Raw genomic sequence first — 25,125 nt, 5'->3', positions numbered from 1 at the left:
ATAGGTCCTAGTTATAGACACTACTATAGGTCCTAGTTATAGTCACTACTATAGGTCCTAGTTATAATATAGGTCCTAGTTATAGTCACTACTATAGGTCCTAGTTATAGTCACTACTATAGGTCCTAGTTATAGTATAGGTCCTAGTTATAGTCACTACTATAGGTCCTAGTTATAGTATAGGTCCTAGTTATAGTCACTACTATAGGTCCTAGTTATAGTATAGGTCCTAGTTATAGTCACTACTATAGGTCCTAGTTATAGACACTACTATAGGTCCTAGTTATAGTCACTAATATAGGTCCTAGTTATAGTATAGGTCCTAGTTATAGTCACTACTATAGGTCCTAGTTATAGACACTACTATAGGTCCTAGTTATAGTCACTACTATAGGTCCTAGTTATAGTCACTACTATAGGTCCTAGTTATAGTCACTACTATAGGTCCTAGTTATAGTCACTACTATAGGTCCTAGTTATAGTCACTACTATAGGTCCTAGTTATAGTCACTACTATAGGTCCTAGTTATAGTCACTACTATAGGTCCTAGTTATAGTCACTACTATAGGTCCTAGTTATAGTATAGGTCCTAGTTATAGTCACTACTATAGGTCCTAGTTATAGACACTACTATAGGTCCTAGTTATAGTCACTACTATAGGTCCTAGTTATAGTCACTACTATAGGTCCTAGTTATAGTCACTACTATAGGTCCTAGTTATAGTCACTACTATAGGTCCTAGTTATAGTCACTACTATAGGTCCTCGCTATAGACACTACTATTGGTCCTAGTTATAGTCACTACTATAGGTCCTAGTTATAGTCACTACTATAGGTCCTAGTTATAGACACTACTATAGGTCCTAGTTATAGTATAGGTCCTAGTTATAGTCACTACTATAGGTCCTCGCTATAGACACTACTATAGGTCCTAGTTATAGTATAGGTCCTAGTTATAGTCACTACTATAGGTCCTAGTTATAGTCACTACTATAGGTCCTAGTTATAGTCACTACTATAGGTCCTAGTTATAGTCACTACTATAGGTCCTAGTTATAGTCACTACTATAGGTCCTAGTTATAGTATAGGTCCTAGTTATAGTCACTACTATAGGTCCTAGTTATAGACACTACTATAGGTCCTAGTTATAGTATAGGTCCTAGTTATAGTCACTACTATAGGTCCTAGTTATAGTCACTACTATAGGTCCTCGCTATAGACACTACTATAGGTCCTAGTTATAGTATAGGTCCTAGTTATAGTCACTACTATAGGTCCTAGTTATAGTCACTACTATAGGTCCTAGTTATAGTCACTACTATAGGTCCTAGTTATAGTCACTACTATAGGTCCTAGTTATAGTCACTACTATAGGTCCTAGTTATAGTCACTACTATAGGTCCTAGTTATAGTATAGGTCCTAGTTATAGTCACTACTATAGGTCCTAGTTATAGTATAGGTCCTAGTTATAGTCACTACTATAGGTCCTAGTTATAGACACTACTATAGGTCCTAGTTATAATATAGGTCCTAGTTATAGTCACTACTATAGGTCCTAGTTATAGTCACTACTATAGGTCCTAGTTATAGTATAGGTCCTAGTTATAGTCACTACTATAGGTCCTAGTTATAGTATAGGTCCTAGTTATAGTCACTACTATAGGTCCTAGTTATAGTATAGGTCCTAGTTATAGTCACTACTATAGGTCCTAGTTATAGACACTACTATAGGTCCTAGTTATAGTATAGGTCCTAGTTATAGTCACTACTATAGGTCCTAGTTATAGTCACTACTATAGGTCCTAGTTATAGTCACTACTATAGGTCCTAGTTATAGTCACTACTATAGGTCCTAGTTATAGTCACTACTATAGGTCCTAGTTATAGTATAGGTCCTAGTTATAGTCACTACTATAGGTCCTAGTTATAGTATAGGTCCTAGTTATAGTCACTACTATAGGTCCTAGTTATAGTATAGGTCCTAGTTATAGTCACTACTATAGGTCCTAGTTATAGTATAGGTCCTAGTTATAGTCACTACTATAGGTCCTAGTTATAGTATAGGTCCTAGTTATAGTCACTACTATAGGTCCTAGTTATAGTCACTACTATAGGTCCTAGTTATAGTATAGGTCCTAGTTATAGCCACTACTATAGGTCCTAGTTATAGTATAGGTCCTAGTTATAGTCACTACTATAGGTCCTAGTTATAGTATAGGTCCTAGTTATAGTCACTACTATAGGTCCTAGTTATAGACACTACTATAGGTCCTAGTTATAGTCACTACTATAGGTCCTAGTTATAGTCACTACTATAGGTCCTAGTTATAGTCACTACTATAGGTCCTAGTTATAGTCACTACTATAGGTCCTAGTTATAGTCACTACTATAGGTCCTAGTTATAGTCACTACTATAGGTCCTAGTTATAGTCACTACTATAGGTCCTAGTTATAGTCACTACTATAGGTCCTAGTTATAGTCACTACTATAGGTCCTAGTTATAGTATAGGTCCTAGTTATAGTCACTACTATAGGTCCTAGTTATAGTCACTACTATAGGTCCTAGTTATAGACACTACTATAGGTCCTAGTTATAGTCACTACTATAGGTCCTAGTTATAGTCACTACTATAGGTCCTAGTTATAGTATAGGTCCTAGTTATAGTCACTACTATAGGTCCTAGTTATAGTCACTACTATAGGTCCTAGTTATAGTATAGGTCCTAGTTATAGTCACTACTATAGGTCCTAGTTATAGACACTACTATAGGTCCTAGTTATAGTCACTACTATAGGTCCTAGTTATAGTCACTACTATAGGTCCTAGTTATAGTATAGGTCCTAGTTATAGTCACTACTATAGGTCCTAGTTATAGTATAGGTCCTAGTTATAGTCACTACTATAGGTCCTAGTTATAGTCACTACTATAGGTCCTAGTTATAGTCACTACTATAGGTCCTAGTTATAGACACTACTATAGGTCCTAGTTATAGTCACTAGTATAGGTCCTAGTTATAGTCACTACTATAGGTCCTAGTTATAGTATAGGTCCTAGTTATAGTCACTACTATAGGTCCTAGTTATAGTATAGGTCCTAGTTATAGTCACTACTATAGGTCCTAGTTATAGTCACTACTATAGGTCCTAGTTATAGTATAGGTCCTAGTTATAGACACTACTATAGGTCCTAGTTATAGTCACTACTATAGGTCCTAGTTATAGTCACTACTATAGGTCCTAGTTATAGTATAGGTCCTAGTTATAGACACTACTATAGGTCCTAGTTATAGTCACTACTATAGGTCCTAGTTATAGTCACTACTATAGGTCCTAGTTATAGTCACTACTATAGGTCCTAGTTATAGTCACTACTATAGGTCCTAGTTATAGTCACTACTATAGGTCCTAGTTATAGTCACTACTATAGGTCCTAGTTATAGTCACTACTATAGGTCCTAGTTATAGTATAGGTTCTAGTTATAGTCACTACTATAGGTCCTAGTTATAGTCACTACTATAGGTCCTAGTTATAGTCACTACTATAGGTCCTAGTTATAGTATAGGTCCTAGTTATAGTCACTACTATAGGTCCTAGTTATAGTCACTACTATAGGTCCTAGTTATAGTCACTACTATAGGTCCTAGTTATAGTCACTACTATAGGTCCTAGTTATAGTCACTACTATAGGTCCTAGTTATAGTCACTACTATAGGTCCTAGTTATAGTCACTACTATAGGTCCTAGTTATAGTCACTACTATAGGTCCTAGTTATAGTCACTACTATAGGTCCTAGTTATAGTCACTACTATAGGTCCTAGTTATAGTATAGGTCCTAGTTATAGTCACTACTATAGGTCCTAGTTATAGTCACTACTATAGGTCCTAGTTATAGTCACTACTATAGGTCCTAGTTATAGTATAGGTCCTAGTTATAGTCACTACTATAGGTCCTCGTTATAGACACTACTATAGGTCCTAGTTATAGTATAGGTCCTAGTTATAGTCACTACTATAGGTCCTAGTTATAGTCACTACTATAGGTCCTAGTTATAGTATAGGTCCTCTGAGAGACCCCCCATCTTGTTCCCTGCACCAGTCTAACACTAGCAGTGTGTGTCTGGTGTAGTACTGACCTCTATATCTGCCATTTCGGAGACACTTTTTAACAAAGACACTAACAGTCATGTGTGATTATATTTTTCATATGGGTGGCCCCAGCGGGAATCGAACCCACAACCTTTTGTCATCGCAAGCGCCCATGCTCATCCGACTGATTCACACAGGACCATAAAGCTGTTTCTAAAACGACCTCTGACCTCGTAGCGAGCCCCCAGCTGGGCGTAGTCCTTCAGCTTGTCCTTGTCCAGTCTGGTGGGAACCTCCATGATGGCATGGATCTGCAGCTTGATGATCTTAGCCAGGGAGGTGAACATGCTCTCAGGGATGATCTGTAACACCTAGTGGAGAGTAGAGGAAACATGCTCTCAGGGATGATGATCTGTAACACCTAGTGGAGAGTAGAGGAAACATGCTCTCAGGGATGATCTGTAACACCTAGTGGAGAGTAGAGGAAACATGCTCTCAGGGATGATCTGTAACACCTAGTGGAGAGTAGAGGAAACATGCTCTCAGGGATGATGATCTGTAACACCTAGTGGAGAGTAGAGGAAACATGCTCTCAGGGATGATCTGTAACACCTAGTGGAGAGTAGAGGAAACATGCTCTCAGGGATGATGATCTGTAACACCTAGTGGAGAGTAGAGGAAACATGCTCTCAGGGATGATCTGTAACACCTAGTGGAGAGTAGAGGAAACATGCTCTCAGGGATGATCTGTAACACCTAGTGGAGAGTAGAGGAAACATGCTCTCAGGGATGATCTGTAACACCTAGTGGAGAGTAGAGGAAACATGCTCTCAGGGATGATCTGTAACACCTAGTGGAGAGTAGAGGAAACATGCTCTCAGGGATGATCTGTAACACCTAGTGGAGAGGAGAGGAAACATGCTCTCAGGGATGATCTGTAACACCTAGTGGAGAGTAGAGGAAACATGCTCTCAGGGATGATCTGTAACACCTAGTGGAGAGTAGAGGAAACATGCTCTCAGGGATGATCTGTAACACCTAGTGGAGAGTAGAGGAAACATGCTCTCAGGGATGATCTGTAACACCTAGTGGAGAGTAGAGGAAACATGCTCTCAGGGATGATGATCTGTAACACCTAGTGGAGAGTAGAGGAAACATGCTCTCAGGGATGATCTGTAACACCTAGTGGAGAGGAGAGGAAACATGCTCTCAGGGATGATGATCTGTAACACCTAGTGGAGAGTAGAGGAAACATGCTCTCAGGGATGATCTGTAACACCTAGTGGAGAGTAGAGGAAACATGCTCTCAGTGATGATCTGTAACACCTAGTGGAGAGTAGAGGAAACATGCTCTCAGGGATGATCTGTAACACCTAGTGGAGAGTAGAGGAAACATGCTCTCAGGGATGATCTGTAACACCTAGTGGAGAGTAGAGGAAACATGCTCTCAGGGATGATCTGTAACACCTAGTGGAGAGTAGAGGAAACATGCTCTCAGGGATGATGATCTGTTGGGGTAGGGAGAGTAGAGGAAACATGCTCTCAGTGATGATCTGTAACACCTAGTGGAGAGTAGAGGAAACATGCTCTCAGGGATGATGATCTGTAACACCTAGTGGAGAGTAGAGGAAACATGCTCTCAGGGATGATGATCTGTAACACCTAGTGGAGAGTAGAGGAAACATGTTCTCAGGGATGATCTGTAACACCTAGTGGAGAGGAGAGGAAACATGCTCTCAGGGATGATGATCTGTAACACCTAGTGGAGAGTAGAGGAAACATGCTCTCAGGGATGATCTGTAACACCTAGTGGAGAGTAGAGGAAACATGCTCTCAGGGATGATCTGTAACACCTAGTGGAGAGTAGAGGAAACATGCTCTCAGGGATGATCTGTAACACCTAGTGGAGAGTAGAGGAAACATGCTCTCAGGGACGATGATCTGTAACACCTAGTGGAGAGTAGAGGAAACATGCTCTCAGGGATGATCTGTAACACCTAGTGGAGAGTAGAGGAAACATGCTCTCAGGGATGATCTGTAACACCTAGTGGAGAGTAGAGGAAACATGCTCTCAGGGATGATCTGTAACACCTAGTGGAGAGTAGAGGAAACATGCTCTCAGGGATGATCTGTAACACCTAGTGGAGAGTAGAGGAAACATGCTCTCAAGGATGATCTGTAACACCTAGAGGAGAGTAGAGGAAACATGCTCTCAGGGATGATCTGTAACACCTAGTGGAGAGTAGAGGAAACATGCTCTCAGGGATGATCTGTAACACCTAGTGGAGAGTAGAGGAAACATGCTCTCAGGGATGATCTGTAACACCTAGAGGAGAGTAGAGGAAACATGCTCTCAGGGATGATCTGTAACACCTAGTGGAGAGGAGAGGAAACATGCTCTCAGGGATGATCTGTAACACCTAGTGGAGAGTAGAGGAAACATGCTCTCAGGGATGATCTGTAACACCTAGTGGAGAGTAGAGGAAACATGCTCTCAGGGACGATGATCTGTAACACCTAGTGGAGAGTAGAGGAAACATGCTCTCAGGGATGATCTGTAACACCTAGTGGAGAGTAGAGGAAACATGCTCTCAGGTATGATGATCTGTAACACCTAGTGGAGAGTAGAGGAAACATGCTCTCAGGGATGATCTGTAACACCTAGTGGAGAGTAGAGGAAACATGCTCTCAGGGATGATGATCTGTAACACCTAGTGGAGAGTAGAGGAAACATGCTCTCAGGTATGATCTGTAACACCTAGTGGAGAGTAGAGGAAACATGCTCTCAGGGATGATCTGTAACACCTAGTGGAGAGTAGAGGAAACATGCTCTCAGGGACGATGATCTGTAACACCTAGTGGAGAGTAGAGGAAACATGCTCTCAGGGATGATGATCTGTAACACCTAGTGGAGAGTAGAGGAAACATGCTCTCAGGGATGATGATCTGTAACACCTAGTGGAGAGTAGAGGAAACATGCTCTCAGGGATGATCTGTAACACCTAGTGGAGAGTAGAGGAAACATGCTCTCAGGGATGATGATCTGTTGGGGTAGGGAGTAGAGACTAGGGGCTGGGGGTAGGGAGTAGAGCCTAGGGGCTGGGGGTAGAGAGTAGAGACTAGGGGCTGGGGGTAGAGACTAGGGGCTGGGGGTAGAGACTAGGGGCTGGGGATAGGGAGTAGAGACTAGGGGCTGGGGGTAGGGAGTAGAGACTAGGGGCTGGGGATAGGGAGTAGAGACTAGGGGCTGGAGGTAGAGAGTAGAGGCTAGGGGCTGGGGTAGAGACTAGGGGCTGGGGGTAGAGACTAGGGGCTGGGGGTAGAGACTAGGGGCTGGGGGTAGAGAGTAGAGAATAGGGGCTGGGGGTAGAGAGTAGAGACTAGGGGCTGGGGGGTAGAGAGTAGAGGCTAGGGGCTGGGGGTAGAGAGTAGAGACTAGGGGCTGGGGGTAGAGAGTAGAGACTAGGGGCTGGGGGTAGAGAGTAGAGACTAGGGGCTGGGAGTAGAGACTAGGGGCTGGGGGTAGGGAGTAGAGACTAGGGGCTGGGGGTAGAGAGTAGAGACTAGGGGCTGGGGGTAGAGACTAGGGGCAGAGAGTAGAGACTAGGGGCTGGGGGTAGAGAGTAGAGACTAGGGGCTGGGGGTAGAGACCAGAGACTAGGGGCTGGGGGTAGAGAGCAGAGACTAGGGGCTGGGGGTAGAGAGTAGAGACTAGGGGCTGGGGTAGAGAGTAGAGACTAGGGGTAGAGAGTAGAGGCTAGGGGTAGAGAGTAGAGACTAGGGGCTGGGGGTAGAGAGTAGAGCCTAGGGGCTGGGGGTAGAGAGTAGAGGCTAGGGGTAGAGAGTAGAGACTAGGGGCTGGGGGTAGAGACTAGGGGCTGGGGGTAGAGAATAGAGACTAGGGTAGAGAGTAGAGACTAGGGGCTGGGGGTAGAGAGTAGAGACTAGGGGTAGAGAGTAGAGACTAGGGGCTGGGGGTAGAGGGGAGAGGCTAGGGGCAGAGAGTAGAGGCTAGGGGCAGAGACTAGAGGCTAGGGGCTGGGAGTAGAGACTAGGGGCTGGGGGTAGAGAGTAGAGACTAGGGGTAGAGAGTAGAGACTAGGGGCTTGGGGTAGAGGGGAGAGGCTAGGGGCAGAGAGTAGAGGCTAGGGGCTGGGAGTAGAGACTAGGGGCTGGGGGTAGAGAGTAGAGACTAGGGGCTGGGGGTAGGGAGTAGAGACTAGGGGCTGGGGGTAGAGAGTAGAGACTAGGGGCTGGGGGTAGAGAGTAGAGACTAGGGGCTGGGGGTAGAGGGGAGAGGCTAGGGGCAGAGAGTAGAGGCTAGGGGCTGGGGGAAGAGAGTAGAGACTAGGGGTAGAGAGTAGAGACTAGGGGCTGGGGGTAGAGAGTAGAGACTAGGAGCTGGGGGTAGAGAGTAGAGGCTAGGGGCTGGGGGTAGAGAGTAGAGACTAGGGGCTGGGGGTAGAGAGTAGAGACTAGGGGCTGGGGGGTAGAGACTAGGGGCTGGGGGTAGAGACTAGGGGCTGGGGGTAGAGACTAGGGGCTGGGGGTAGAGGCTAGGGGCTGGGGGTAGAGACTAGGGGCTGGGGGTAGAGAGTAGAGACTAGGGGCTTGGGGTAGAGAGTAGAGACTAGGGGCTGAGGGTAGAGAGTAGAGACTAGAGACTAGGGGCTGGGGGTAGAGAGTAGAGACTAGGGGCTGGGGGTAGAGAGTAGATACTAGGGGCTGGGGGTAGAGAGTAGAGACTAGGGACTGGGGGTAGAGACTAGGGGCTGGGGGTAGAGAGTAGAGACTAGGGGCTGGGGGTAGAGAGTAGAGACTAGGGGCTGGGGGTAGAGAGTAGAGACTAGGGGCAGGGGGTAGAGACTAGGGGTAGGGAGTAGAGACTAGGGGCTGGGGGTAGAGAGTAGAGACTAGGGGCTGGGGGTAGAGACTAGGGGCTGGGGGTAGAGAGTACAGACTAGGGGCTGGGGGTAGAGAGTACAGACTAGGGGCTGGGGGTAGAGAGTAGAGACTAGGGGCTGGGGGTAGAGAGTAGAGACTAGGGGCTGGGGGTAGAGAGTAGAGACTAGGGGCTGGGGGGTAGAGAGTAGAGACTAGGGGCTGGGGGTAGAGAGTAGAGGCTAGGGGCTGGGGGTAGAGAGTAGAGGCTAGGGGCTGGGGGTAGAGAGTAGACGCTACGGATAGAGAGTAGAGGCTAGGGGCTGAGGGTAGAGAGTAGAGGCTAGGGGCTGGGGGTAGAGAGTAGAGGCTGAGGGTAGAGAGTAGAGACTAGGGGCTGGGGGTAGAGAGTAGAGACTAGGGGCTGGGGTAGGGAGTAGAGACTAGGGGCTGGGGGTAGGGAGTAGAGACTAGGGTCTGGGGGTAGAGAGTAGACACTAGGGGCTGGGTAGAGAGTAGAGACTAGGGGCTGGGGGTAGGGAGTAGAGACTAGGGGCTGGGGGTAAGGAGTAGAGACTAGGGGCTGGGGGTAGAGAGTAGAGTCTAGGGGTAGAGAGTAGAGGCTAGGGGCTGAGGGTAGAGAGTAGAGGCTAGGGGTAGAGAGTAGAGGCTGAGGGTAGAGAGTAGAGACTAGGGGCTGGGGGTAGAGAGTAGAGACTAGGGACTGGGGGTAGAGAGTAGAGACTAGGGGCTGGGGGTAGGGAGTAGAGACTAGGGTCTGGGGGTAGAGAGTAGAGACTAGGGGCTGGGGGTAGAGAGTAGAGACTAGGGGCTGGGGGTAGAGAGTAGAGACTAGGGGCTGGGGGTAGAGAGTAGAGACTAGGGGCTGGGGGTAGAGAGTAGAGACTAGGGTCTGGGGGTAGAGAGTAGAGACTAGGGGCTGGGGGTAGAGAGTAGAGACTAGGCGTAGGGAGTGGGGACCGGGGGTTGATTTGAGATTCAGCATTCCTCGTCCCCCGGGACCGTACCTTCCTGACGTAGGTCACCAGTTCCCCGGAGTAGAACTGAGAAACACTAAGCAGATCTGGACTGTTAGCCTGGTTGATTCGCAGCAGAGGCAGATCCAACGCAGACGCCAACTGGAAACATACATCAATAAAAAACACGCGTTACAGACTGCATGTTTTCAAAACAGTAAAAGACCTTTTGAACCTGTGTCCTCTACTAAATGAAGTGTTTTTCTGAGAGGTGAACGGTTGACCTTTAGGAAGGTTGCTCGTAGTTTGGTCACCATGGATGGATTCACTCTGATACTCTCCTGCATGATGGACGTGAAGCTGGGAAACAACCAGAGAAAAACATTCAAAATGGCAAATTTAGATCTTTTTTTTTATTTGACCAGGTTAGTCTCACTGGGTTGACCAGGTTAGTCTCACTGGGTTGACCAGGTTAGTCTCACTGGGTTGACCAGGTTAGTCTCACTGGGTTGACCAGGTTAGTCTCACTGGGTTGACCAGGTTAGTCTCACTGGGTTGACCAGGTTAGTCTCACTGGGTTGACCAGGTTAGTCTCACTGGGTTGACCAGGTTAGTCTCACTGAGATCTTATTTGACCAGGTTAGTCTCACTGGGTTGACCAGGTTAGTCTCACTGGGTTGACCAGGTTAGTCTCACTGGGTTGACCAGGTTAGTCTCACTGGGATCTTATTTGACCAGGTTAGTCTCACTGGGTTGACCAGGTTAGTCTCACTGGGTTGACCAGGTTAGTCTCACTGGGTTGACCAGGTTAGTCTCACTGGGTTGACCAGGTTAGTCTCACTGGGTTGACCAGGTTAGTCTCACTGGGTTGACCAGGTTAGTCTCACTGAGATCTTATTTGACCAGGTTAGTCTCACTGGGTTGACCAGGTTAGTCTCACTGGGTTGACCAGGTTAGTCTCACTGGGTTGACCAGGTTAGTCTCACTGGGTTGACCAGGTTAGTCTCACTGGGTTGACCAGGTTAGTCTCACTGGGATCTTATTTGCAAGAGAGACCTGACTATGTCATCATGAAACTGGTAATATGTAGTTGGTCAGTGTGTACCTGTCTATGATCTGCCATGCATAGGACAGGTCTACTACTATCTGCATGGTGATCAGGACCATTCATAACCCATTCATAACCCACCCAGTCATAAGATATTTATAACCCTTACCTGTCTAATGATCTGCCATGCATAGGACAGGTCTACTACTATCTGCATGGTGATCAGGACCATTCATAACCCATTATTAACCCATAAATAACCCATTCATAAGACATTTATAACCCCTACCTGTCTATGATCTGCCAAGCGTAGGAGAGGTCTCCTACTATCTGCATGGTGATCAGGACCATTCATAACCCATTATTAACCCATAAATAACCCATTCATAAGACATTTATAACCCCTACCTGTCTATGATCTGCCAAGCGTAGGACAGGTCTACTACTATCTGCATGGTGATCAGGACCATTCATAACCCATTATTAACCCATAAAAACCCATTCATAAGACATTTATAACCCCTACCCGTCTATGATCTGCCAAGCGTAGGAGAGGTCTCCTACTATCTGCATGGTGATCAGGACCATTCATAACCCATTATTAACCCATAAATAACCCATTCATAAGACATTTATAACCCCTACCTGTCTATGATCTGCCAAGCGTAGGACAGGTCTACTACTATCTGCATGGTGATCAGGACCATTCATAACCCATTATTAACCCATAAAAAACCCATTCATAAGACATTTATAACCCCTACCCGTCTATGATCTGCCAAGCGTAGGAGAGGTCTCCTACTATCTGCATGGTGATCAGGACCATTCATAACCCATTATTAACCCATAAATAACCCATTCATAAGACATTTATAACCCCTACCTGTCTATGATCTGCCAAGCGTAGGAGAGGTCTCCTACTATCTGCATGGTGATCAGGACCATTCATAACCCATACATAACCCACCCATTCATAAGACATTTATAACCCCTACCTGTCTATGATCTGCCAAGCGTAGGACAGGTCTCCTACTATCTGCATGGTGATCAGGACCATTCATAACCCATACATAACCCACCCATTCATAAGACATTTATAACCCCTACCTGTCTATGATCTGCCAAGCGTAGGACAGGTCTCCTACTATCTGCATGGTGATCAGGACCTCCTCCTTGATGTTGATCGTCCTGATCATCTGGTGAAGGAACTTCCTGGTGTCAGCCAGGAACTGACACACCTGCAGGTTGGACTCCAACTGGTGGAACTCTTGAACCTGAGCACAGGTAAGGAGAGGACAGGAAGTCAGGGTTTATAGGTAAGGAGAGGACAGGAAGTCAGGGTTTATAGGTAAGGAGAGGACAGGAAGTCAGGGTTTATAGGTAAGGAGAGGACAGGAAGTCAGGGTTTATAGGTAAGGAGAGGACAGGAAGTCAGGGTTTATAGGTAAGGAGAGGACAGGAAGTCAGGGTTTATAGGTAAGGAGAGGACAGGAAGTCAGGGTTTATAGGTAAGGAGAGGACAGGAAGTCAGGGTTTATAGGTAAGGAGAGGACAGCAAGTCAGGGTTTATAGGTAAGGAGAGGACAGGAAGTCAGGGTTTATTGGTAAGGAGAGGACAGGAAGTCAGGGTTTATAGGTAAGGAGAGGACAGGAAGTCAGGGTTTATAGGTAAGGAGAGGACAGCAAGTCAGGGTTTATAGGTAAGGAGAGGACAGCAAGTCAGGGTTTATAGGTAAGGAGAGGACAGGAAGTCAGGGTTTATAGGTAAGGAGAGGACAGGAAGTCAGGTTTTATTGGTAAGGAGAGGACAGGAAGTCGTGGTTTATTGGTAAGGAGAGGAAGTCAGGGTTTATTAGTAAGGAGGGGACAGGAAGTCGGGGTTTACAGGTAAGGTGAGGAAGTCAGGCTATATAGGTAAGGAGAGGACAAGAAAATCAGGGTTTATTGGTAAGGAGAGGACAGGAAGACAGGGTTATATAGTCTCCTGTTTCCACACTTCCAAGTCTCTTATCCAATTGGCTGTTAGAATGAACATGAGAAAAGTTGAGCTTTTCACTGAAAAGTTACAACATATTTTTGGACAAAGCAACACCATTGTATATTAAATCGAAGGAATACAAATGTAACCACCGTGTAATATAATGATCATGTAACGGTCACTAAGTGTGTTACCATGTACTCACCGTGTAATATAATGATCATGTAACGGTCACTAAGTGTGTAACCGTGTAATATAATGATCATGTAACGGTCACTAAGTGTGTTACCATGTAATATAATGATCATGTAACGGTCACTAAGTGTGTTACCATGTAATATAATGATCATGTAACGGTCACTAAGTGTGTTACCATGTAATATAATGATCATGTAACGGTCACTAAGTGTGTTACCATGTAATATAATGATCATGTAACGGTCACTAAGTGTGTTACCATGTAATATAATGATCTGTAACGGTCACTAAGTGTGTTACCATGTAATATAATGATCATGTAACGGTCACTAAGTGTGTTACCGTGTAATAAAATGATCATGTAACGGTCACTAAGTGAATGTACTCTTGTTCACTTTCTAGTCGTTGTCGTTTGTGGTGAATTTCCAAGCCTCACCTCTACGAGGGCCTGTATCAGCTGAACGGTCTTCCTGCCTGCAGCGGTGGAGTCCTCGTAGTTCAGAGACTCTATCTGCTTAGAGATCTCCCTGAACCATGCCTGCAGGTTCTCTGTCCAACAACAACAACAACCATGTCAACAACACATCAACATCTAACACGTTTAGAATGGGAGGAAGTATGGCACAGTGAGATCAGCTTATTGCCACAGGAATAAGTATGGTACAGTGAGCCCCCAACAGAAATAGGTATGGTACAGTGAGCCCGCAACAGGAATAGGTATGGTACAGTGAGCCCCCAACAGGAATAAGTATGGTACAGTGAGCCCGCAACAGGAATAAGTATGGTACAGTGAGCCCGCAACAGGAATAAGTATGGTACAGACGAAGGGGAAGAGACAGGTCAAAGAAGGATTTTTTTTAAAGCCTTGAGACATGGATTGTGTATTTTTGTGCCATTCAAACAGTTTCAGTGATTGACTCCAACTAAAAGGATTTTACAAGCAGTCACAATAAGAGCAGGGAGTCCAGATTGTGAACTACAAAAAGAGCAGGGAGTCCAGATTGTGAACTACAAAAAGAGCAGGGAGTCCAGATTGTGAACTACAAAAAGAGCAGGGAGTCCAGATTGTGAACTACAATAAGAGCAGGGAGTCCAGATTGTGAACTACAATAAGAGTAGGGAGTCCAGATTGTGAACTACAATAAGAGTAGGGAGTCCAGATTGTGAACTACAAAAAGAGCAGGGAGTCCAGATTGTGAACTACAATAAGAGCAGGGAGTCCAGATTGTGAACTACAATAAGAGCAGGGAGTCCAGATTGTGAACTACAAAAAGAGCAGGGAGTCCAGATTGTGAACTACAAAAAGAGCAGAGAGTCCAGATTGTGAACTACAATAAGAGCAGGGAGTCCAGATTGTGAACTACAATAAGAGCAGGGAGTCCAGATTGTGAACTACAATAAGAGCAGGGAGTCCAGATTGTGAACTACAATAAGAGCAGGGAGTCCAGATTGTGAACTACAATAAGAGTAGGGAGTCCAGATTGTGAACTACAATAAGAGCAGGGAGTCCAGATTGTGAACTACAATAAGAGCAGGGAGTCCAGATTGTGAACTACCAGTTGTGGTAATGATGTGTGTTTTTATGTTGTAGCTAGTTCTGTTATCCATCTCACCATTCTTCTCCACTCTGGTTAGAGGCTTGACCCCAGAGAAGACCTCAGCCAGCTCGGTCATCCTCTCTGATCCCTCTGTTCTATAACTCTCCCATTTCAGCTGCTTCTCTGACAGCATCTGCTTGAACATCTGAGAGAGGAAGAGAAAAAAAACCCAGGGGGAACACAGATGGTGAATTCACCATTTATATTCAGAGACCCGACACGTTTTTTTTTAATTGTGTAATTACAACTTGGCATCAAATCATATATGATATTGTTGAGACTGACCTCTTTGAGAGTGAACTCGAACTGGGCGGTGTCGAGGAGTAACTGGAAGAGGATCTTGGGGTTGTACTTGGAGTCGTTGATCACCTGATCTTTGATCTGGCGCAGACGCTTGTTGTTGGGATCATAGGCTGCAAGAAGACAGCACAGCACAGTTTAGGAATATAGTATCACCTGGCATGACACAGTATCACCTGACATGACACAGAGTATCACCTGGCATGGCATGACATAGTATCACCTGGCATGGCATGACACAGTATCACCTGGCATGGCATAGTATCACCTGGCATTACACCTGGCATGGCATGACATAGTATCGCATGACATGACAGTATGACCTGGCATGACATAGTATCACGACACAGTGTCACCTGGCATGGCATGACATAGTATCACCTGGCATAGCATGACATAGTGCCACCTGGCATGACATAGTTAACCTGGCACGACACAGTGCAGCCCAGCACGATTACACCCGAGGTTCTGTCTGATATGACTATACCTGAGGTTCTGCTCTACCTGGTTTTGATACTAGTTCTCATTCCCACTTTAATCATTTTACATTTTAGTCATTTAGCAGACGCTCTTATCCAGAGCGACTTACAGTAGTGAATGCATACATTTCATACATTTTTTTCCCTTTTTTTCTCCGTACTGGTCCCCCGTGGGAATTGAACCCACAACCCTGGCGTTGCAAACACCATGCTCTACCAACTGAGCCACACGGGACCTTAAAAATAAATCAATACAAAATGCTTCATGAACCCTTTATAAGGCCTTTATGGATGCTTCATGAATCCTTTATAAGGCCTTTATGGATGATTCATGAACCCTTTATAAGGCCTTTATGGACGCTTCATGAACCCTTTATAAGGCCTTTATGGATGCTTCATGAACCCTTTATAAGGCCTTTATGGATGCTTCATGAACCCTTTATAAGGCCTTTATGGATGCTTCATGAACCCTTTATAAGGCCTTTATGGATGCTTCATGAACCCTTTATAAGGCCTTTATGGATGCTTCATGAACCCTTTATAAGGCCTTTATGGATGCTTCATGAACCCTTTATAAGGCCTTTATGGATGCTTCATGAACCCTTTATAAGGCCTTTATGGATGCTTCATGAACCCTTTATAAGGCCTTTATGGATGCTTCATGAACCCTTTATAAGGCCTTTATGGATGCTTCATGAACCCTTTATAAGGCCTTTATGGATGCTTCATGAACCCTTTATAAGGCCTTTATGGATGCTTCATGAACCCTTTATAAGGCCTTTATGGACGCTTCATGAACCCTTTATGGATGCTTCATAAATCAGTTGTAAGCCCATTTCATGCATGGACCTAGAGGTCTATAGAAAGACCTACCTGAGTCTGCAGTGTGTAGCATCAGCCAGCGTATAGAAACGTTACAGTCCCGTAGACAGTTGAGCAGCTTGGGGATGTTATCCAGGACGATCTCCTCCCTCAGAAACCCTTCCTTCAGCAGCTGCTGAATCTGTGGCCTCAGGCCCTCCATACTGACTGAATAACGACTGGCCTAGAGGAGGGTTAATGTATGGTTAGTTACAGGGTGTTATAACATGGCAGTGGGGGGGGGGTCATAAGCAGTCCTCTAACCTTCCACATTTTCACAACAACTTGTGAAGGATATGATGGGAGACTCACGTCTATAACAAGTGAAAACCATTTCATGTTAGTAGACGTTTTGTCAGTAAGCCCGTTAGCCTCTATACCTGCTCTCTGATATTGGCCGAGTCCAGGGTGTAGTTGAGGGCGATCTTGGCAGCTTTATACGGTTCCCAAGCCTCCACCAGATTCACAGTGATTCCCATGTAGACACTGATGACCTGCAGCAGGAGAAATTGTAAATACTTTAAACCAGCGTAATGGCTGGTGGCCGAGGGAAATATACTGCATCAAGATAAACAAGTACACTAAATGTTTTTTTTCCCCCTAGTATTCAGGGAACTACAGTTTAGATGGTGTCTCTCACCCAGTTATCAGGGAAGTACTTGTCCACTATCTCCCTCATCTTGGCCTGTTGAGTCTGAAGTATGGAGGGAATGAAGTAGAGACAGACATACAGCATGGCAGCCTGGTTAGCTAAGGCTGTGCTGCGATGCTCAGGCAGAGGGTACGCAGACACCTGGGTGGGAGACAGAGGACATCTTTAGAGACAGGACTAAACATGGATCTGAGACTGGTTATGCTAACGCTGTGCTGCGATGCTCAGACACCTGGGGGGAGACAGAGGACATCTTTAGAGACAGGACTAAACATGGATCTGAGACTGGTTATGCTAACGCTGTGCTGCGATGCTCAGACACCTGGGTGGGAGACAGAGGACATCTTTAGAGACAGGACTAAACATGGATCTGAGAATCAGACGATTACATGATAAATAACATACAAATAGATAATAATAAAACATTCAAGACAACGTAATATTGTAGCATTAGTCGGGGTGTAAGAACTGTCATTCAGCTCTAGGATACTAACCACCCAAAGGGAACCAATGGAGTGTTTACGTTACCAACTAGGAAAAACAGTGACACGACAAACTCCTTTTAAAAAAAAGGTAAGAAAACAAAATGGTTATAAAAAAACAATTTTAAAAAATGCAGGAAATGATCCGTTTGAGTCTTACCTGGTTATAGATGTCATCAGAACGCAGCCTGCCGATCACCATGCTGATGAAGGTAGAACTGATAGGCACTCTCTGGAAGTAGCTCTCAGGGTAGTTAGCTGGCCGTTTGGCCCCTGACTGGCTGGAGTAGCCTGTACTACGCAGCAGCTTACAGATGTCATCCAGGTTAGAGTCTGCTGAGGAGCGGGCAGCACTGGATAGACAAACAGGACATGTATTGTTAGGAACACGGTCCATTTTAACTCAAGATGTTTTGTTTTCTTTCATTAAAATAACTTTTTAGCTCTCTCTTGTACTACGCATTAGATTTCAGCCTGTGAAATGTTTTCAAATCAAAATGTTATTGGTCACATACATATATTTAGCAGATGTTATTGTGTGTGTGAAGTGAAATGCTTGTGCAAAATTGCTTAGGAGCTAAAAGCAGAGCTTCCATGTCTGTCAGCGCTATCTTACTGTCCTAGTACTATAGATAGTATTATGGTATTATAGACATTATTATAGTATTATAGATATTATAGTATTATAATATTATAGATATTATTATAGTATTATAGATATTATTGACAGCATTAAACAGTCCCTGACAAAATAACAAAGAAGATTGATTCTTAAAAGGGTTGAACTGTATAAAGGATGTAGAAGCCATTTCCCCCCAAAAAGAGCAGCAAAAGTCTGACCTGTATCTATAGTAGGACACCAGCATCCTCTCTCTGACCTCTCCCTCCATCTTCTGGTCAATAACCAACAGCATGACTCCATAGAGATACAGCGCTTCACACTGGTTAACAAGGACAAACACCACATCATAGGACTGTTACATACCTTCTGGACATCACCAAACATACAGGGCATCACACTGGTTAACAAGGACAAACACCACATCATAGGACTGTTACATACCTTCTGGACATCACCAAACATACAGGGCATCACACTGGTTAACAAGGACAAACACCACATCATAGGACTGTTACATACCTTCTGGACATCGCCAAACATACAGGGCATCACACTGGTTAACAAGGACAAACACCACATCAGAGGACTGTTACATACCTTCTGGACATCGCCAAACATACAGGGCATCACACTGGTTAACAAGGACAAACACCACATCATAGGACTGTTACATACCTTCTGGACATCACCAAACATACAGGGCATCACACTGGTTAACAAGGACAAACACCACATCATAGGACTGTTACATACCTTCTGGACATCGCCAAACATACAGGGACGATTTTCATGAAATGTATAAAAGTTGATCTTAGAGCTACAAAGCTTCCAGGGAACCCGACCCCCGGGGCCCCTCTACAAAATATAAGTCATTACAAGAGATTGGGGCGGCAGGGTAGCCTAGTGGTTAGAGCGTTGGACTAGTAACCCGAAAGGTTGCTAGATCGAATCCCCCCCGAGCTGACAAGGTAAGAAAATCTGTCGCTCTGCCCCCATGAAAAAGGCAGTTAACCGTCATTGAAAATAAGAATTTGTTCTTAACTGACTTGCCTAGTAAAATAAAAATTAAATAAATATTTTTTTTTACCAGGAGTTGTTTTCCATCCTCATTCAGCAGCACAGTCTCCAGGGTCTGTTGAATGTAAACTCCTTCATACAGGTCATCCAGGTACCTGGAGAGAAGAACGGCTGATTAAATAAAGCATGGTGAGGAAATGTTATGGACAGACAGACTACTTGACACACCACACATTAAGGCTTCAGGCTCAATGAAATGGTGAGACAGACAGACTACTTGACACACCACACATTAAGGCTTCAGGCTCAATGAAATGGTGAGACAGACAGACTACTTGACACACCACACATTAAGGCTTCAGGCTCAATGAAATGGTGAGACAGACAGACTACTTGACACACCACACATTAAGGCTTCAGGCTCAATGAAATGGTGAGACAGACAGACTACTTGACACACCACACATTAAGGCTTCAGGCTCAATGAAATGGTGAGACAGACAGACTACTTGACACACCACACATTAAGGCTTCAGGCTCAATGAAATGGTGAGACAGACAGACTACTTGACACACCACACATTAAGGCTTCAGGCTCAATGAAATGGTGAGACAGACAGACTACTTGACACACCACACATTAAGGCTTCAGGCTCAATGAAATGGTGAGACAGACAGACTACTTGACACACCACACATTAAGGCTTCAGGCTCAATGAAATGGTGAGACAGACAGACTACTTGACACACCACACATTAAGGCTTCAGGCTCAATGAAATGGTGAGACAGACAGACTACTTGACACACCACACATTAAGGCTTCAGGCTCAATGAAATGGTGAGACAGACAGACTACTTGACACACCACACATTAAGGCTTCAGGCTCAATGAAATGGTGAGACAGACAGACTACTTGACACACCACACATTAAGGCTTCAGGCTCAATGAAATGGTGAGACAGACAGACTACTTGACACACCACACATTAAGGCTTCAGGCTCAATGAAATGGTGAGACAGACAGACTACTTGACACACCACACATTAAGGCTTCAGGCTCAATGAAATGGTGAGACAGACAGACTACTTGACACACCACACATTAAGGCTTCAGGCTCAATGAAATGGTGAGACAGACAGACTACTTGACACACCACACATTAAGGCTTCAGGCTCAATGAAATGGTGAGACAGACAGACTACTTGACACACCACACATTAAGGCTTCAGGCTCAATGAAATGGTGAGACAGACAGACTACTTGACACACCACACATTAAGGCTTCAGGCTCAATGAAATGGTGAGACAGACAGACTACTTGACACACCACACATTAAGGCTTCAGGCTCAATGAAATGGTGAGACAGACAGACTACTTGACACACCACACATTAAGGCTTCAGGCTCAATGAAATGGTGAGACAGACAGACTACTTGACACACCACACATTAAGGCTTCAGGCTCAATGAAATGGTGAGACAGACAGACTACTTGACACACCACACATTAAGGCTTCAGGCTCAATGAAATGGTGAGACAGACTGACTACTTGACACACCACACATTAAGGCTTCAGGCTCAATGAAATGGTGAGACAGACAGACTACTTGACACACCACACATTAAGGCTTCAGGCTCAATGAAATGGTGAGACAGACAGACTACTTGACACACCACACATTAAGGCTTCAGGCTCAATGAAATGGTGAGACAGACAGACTACTTGACACACCACACATTAAGGCTTCAGGCTCAATGAAATGGTGAGACAGACAGACTACTTGACACACCACACATTAAGGCTTCAGGCTCAATGAAATGGTGAGACAGACAGACTACTTGACACACCACACATTAAGGCTTCAGGCTCAATGAAATGGTGAGACAGACAGACTACTTGACACACCACACATTAAGGCTTCAGGCTCAATGAAATGGTGAGACAGACAGACTACTTGACACACCACACATTAAGGCTTCAGGCTCAATGAAATGGTGAGACAGACAGACTACTTGACACACCACACATTAAGGCTTCAGGCTCAATGAAATGGTGAGACAGACAGACTACTTGACACACCACACATTAAGGCTTCAGGCTCAATGAAATGGTGAGACAGACAGACTACTTGACACACCACACATTAAGGCTTCAGGCTCAATGAGTGAACAAACCAAAATATCTCAATCCAAAACAGACACCCTGGTTGATATCGGAAGGAGGTAATTCTAGATCACCTGATCAGATCAACGATGTACTTGTGGACACTTTCAAACGCCAGGTAGAATCGTGAAAGTATCTCTATGTTGTTCTCCCGGAACTCATCGTCCAAATCCTGCAGATCTGGTTTGGCTTCTAGCTTACTGTCGTAGTACTCTGGACCCTGGAAGGCAGCGGGAGAATATAAAAAGGTTACTTATGGACATAACGTTATCCCTGTACTTCTTCATCATCATCATGCCATAACACATTGTAAATAATTGAGTTCATGGATGACGGATGGAAATCAAATAACTTGAAAGACCTAACCATGACCCTGGCGGTGTCTGTCCATTATCTAAGGAGGTGCACCGCAAATGATGTCCTTTCACTGTGATCTCATCTCATACCTATTTAACAAGACAATCCCCCCCCCCCATCTCACCTTGAAGTAGCTGAAATCACAGATGATGTCTCCATATTTCTGCTGGTCGCTCTTGTCTTTGAGCCTGAAGACAGCAGGGATGAAGTCAGAGAGGCGGAGGAGCTCGGCTATGATAGCGTTACCCCGGGACACGATCCTCAGCACCGCCTGACCACACAGGTTGTTCTCCGCCAGGAAATCCACCATGGCGGCGGTCTGGGTCTACAAGGCACCGCTGCAAATCGGGCTCTGGCCCCCACTTCTACACAAAGAGAGACACAGCTGCCACAGGTTAAACCAGGGACTAAAACTGCATCTCTAAATAGTATTCATTTGTATAACGTTAACGAGTTCAGCTAACTACGTGAAACAATTGTACATTTAACGTTAGTTATCACCGGCAGGCTAGTTGAAGCTAGTGGCCGGTAAGATATTTTGCAACAAGCGGTTTATTCTACCGAGCCGAGCGAGTTTCTATATATTTTACATGCATCATTTCACAACAGTAACTCACATTATTAAGGTATACACCTATAGTATAGTGTAGCTGCTAGCTAAATGTTGACCGTTTATAAGGTATACACCTATAGTATAGTGTAGTTGCTAGCTAAATGTTGACCGTTTCAGGTTTTTCAATTCAATTCCTGTTTACCGTCACATGACAAACCACATGATTCCCCCGCTGCCTCCCGGCAGAGTGTTAGTGGACCACAAGATGGCGACGAAGTCAAGACTAAGAGCAGGGGGCTTCTTCTTCGTGTGAATGTTCTGCCGGCTGGGAGACGCTTCTTCTTCTTCGTTGCTATTATGGCCGCCCGCAAACAAATATTATAGGTGCATGCCGCCACCTACTGTATTGGCTATGTATCAGCCTACGATTCTGTGGTATGAATTCATTACTTTGTGAAAAAAATTGGCCTACTAACTAACTAACCCTGCACCCATTAAAACCTCACCACTATACTAACTAACCCTACACCCATTAAAACCTCACCACTATACCAACTAACCCTGCACCCATTAAAACCTCACCACTATACCAACTAACCCTACACCCATTAAAACCTCACCACTATACCAACTAACCCTGCACCCATTAAAACCTCACCACTATACCAACTAACCCTGCACCCATTAAAACCTCACCACTATACCAACTAACCCTGCACCCATTAAAACCTCACCACTATACCAACTAACCCTGCACCCATTAAAACCTCACCACTATACCAACTAACCCTACACCCATTAAAACCTCACCACTATACCAACTAACCCTGCACCCATTAAAACCTCACCACTATACCAACTAACCCTGCACCCATTAAAACCTCACCACTATACCAACTAACCCTGCACCCATTAAAACATCACCACTATACCAACTAACCCTGCACCCATTAAAACCTCACCACTATACCAACTAACCCTGCACCCATTAAAACCTCACCACTATACCAACTAACCCTGCACCCATTAAAACCTCACAACTATACCAACTAACCCTGCACCCATTAAAACATCACCACTATACTAACTAACTCTAACTCATCTAGGAATCTCCCTCCTACAGACATCTAGGAATCTCCCTCCTACAGACATCTAGAATCTCCCTCCTACAGACATCTAGAATCACCCTCCTACAGACATCTAGAATCTCCCCCCTACAGACATCTAGAATCTCCCTCCTACAGACATCTAGAATCTCCCCCCTACAGACATCTAGAATCACCCTCCTACAGACATCTAGAATCTCCCCCCTACAGACATCTAGAATCTCCCTCCTACAGACATCTAGAATCTCCCCCCTACAGACATCTAGAATCTCCCTCCTACAGACATCTAGAATCTCCCCCCTACAGACATCTAGAATCTCCCTCCTACAGACATCTAGAATCTCCCTCCTACAGACATCTAGAATCTCCCCCCTACAGACATCTAGAATCTCCCCCCTACAGACATCTAGGAATCTCCCTCCTACAGACATCTAGAATCACCCTCCTACAGACATCTAGAATCTCCCCCCTACAGACATCTAGAATCTCCCTCCTACAGACATCTAGAATCTCCCTCCTACAGACATCTAGAATCTCCCCCCTACAGACATCTAGAATCTCCCCCCTACAGACATCTAGAATCACCCTCCTACAGACATCTAGAATCACCCTCCTACAGACATCTAGAATCTCCCCCCTACAGACATCTAGAATCACCCTCCTACAGACATCTAGAATCTCCCTCCTACAGACATCTAGAATCTCCCTCCTACAGACATCTAGAATCTCCCCCCTACAGACATCTAGAATCTCCCCCCTACAGACATCTAGAATCTCCCCCCTACAGACATCTAGAATCTCCCTCCTACAGACATCTAGAATCTCCCCCTACAGACATCTAGAATCTCCCTCCTACAGACATCTAGAATCTCCCCCTACAGACATCTAGAATCTCCCTCCTACAGACATCTAGAATCTCCCCCCCTACAGACATCTAGAATCTCCCCCCTACAGACATCTAGAATCTCCCCCCTACAGACATCTAGAAAATCTCCCTCCTACAGGCATCTAGAATCTCCCCCTACAGACATCTAGAATCTCCCCCTACAGACATCTAGAATCTCCCCCCTACAGACATCTAGAATCTCCCCCCTACAGACATCTAGAATCTCCCTCCTACAGACATCTAGAAACTCCCCCCTACAGACATCTAGAATCTCCCATCTAGGCACTGTGTCAGTATGGTTTGCTACCTTTAGCAGGTCAGAACGCGGAATTGCAAATTTCGGTAACAAAATAAAGGGAAATGGGGAAGGACAAAATCTTGAACAGCACCACTATCGAACCCTGTACCTATACACTATCTAACCCTGTACCTATACACTATCTACTATCTAACCCTGTACCTATACACTATCTACTATCTAACCCTGTACCTATACACTATCTAACCCTGTACCTATACACTATCTACTATCTAACCCTGTACCTATACACTATCTACTATCTAACCCTGTACCTATACACTATCTACTATCTAACCCTGTACCTATACACTATCTACTATCTAACCCTGTACCTATACACTATCTAACCCTGTACCTATACACTATCTACTATCTAACCCTGTACCTATACACTATCTAACCCTGTACCTTTACACTATCTACTATCTAACCCTGTACCTTTACACTATCTACTATCTAACCCTGTACCTATACACTATCTACTATCTAACCCTGTACCTATACACTATCTGCTATCTAACCCTGTACCTATACACTATCTGCTATCTAACCCTGTACCTATACAC

At 44.7% G+C, this 25,125-nt stretch overlaps 1 protein-coding gene across 1 annotated transcript in view; it reads right to left on the bottom strand.

The window, feature by feature from the left end:
• The window catches only part of LOC106590806 (WASH complex subunit 5-like), a 47,735-nt gene extending 25,657 nt beyond the window's left edge, over nucleotides 1-22,078 (bottom strand). The window contains 15 exon segments of the mRNA XM_045719384.1: nucleotides 4,326-4,466; nucleotides 10,005-10,115; nucleotides 10,238-10,313; nucleotides 12,109-12,275; nucleotides 13,614-13,726; nucleotides 14,791-14,920; nucleotides 15,061-15,188; nucleotides 16,428-16,599; nucleotides 16,796-16,909; nucleotides 17,056-17,208; nucleotides 17,710-17,902; nucleotides 18,390-18,490; nucleotides 19,259-19,343; nucleotides 21,431-21,576; nucleotides 21,838-22,078. Of these exon segments, the coding sequence (XP_045575340.1) occupies nucleotides 4,326-4,466; nucleotides 10,005-10,115; nucleotides 10,238-10,313; nucleotides 12,109-12,275; nucleotides 13,614-13,726; nucleotides 14,791-14,920; nucleotides 15,061-15,188; nucleotides 16,428-16,599; nucleotides 16,796-16,909; nucleotides 17,056-17,208; nucleotides 17,710-17,902; nucleotides 18,390-18,490; nucleotides 19,259-19,343; nucleotides 21,431-21,576; nucleotides 21,838-22,023 (2,016 nt within the window). The 5' untranslated portion in view covers nucleotides 22,024-22,078.
• Between the last annotated feature and the right edge of the window lie 3,047 nt (nucleotides 22,079-25,125).

Source organism: Salmo salar, chromosome ssa05, assembly GCF_905237065.1.
Source record: "Salmo salar chromosome ssa05, Ssal_v3.1, whole genome shotgun sequence".
Classification (NCBI taxonomy): Eukaryota; Metazoa; Chordata; class Actinopteri; order Salmoniformes; family Salmonidae; genus Salmo; species Salmo salar.
This window is presented reverse-complemented; position numbering and strand designations above follow the sequence as displayed.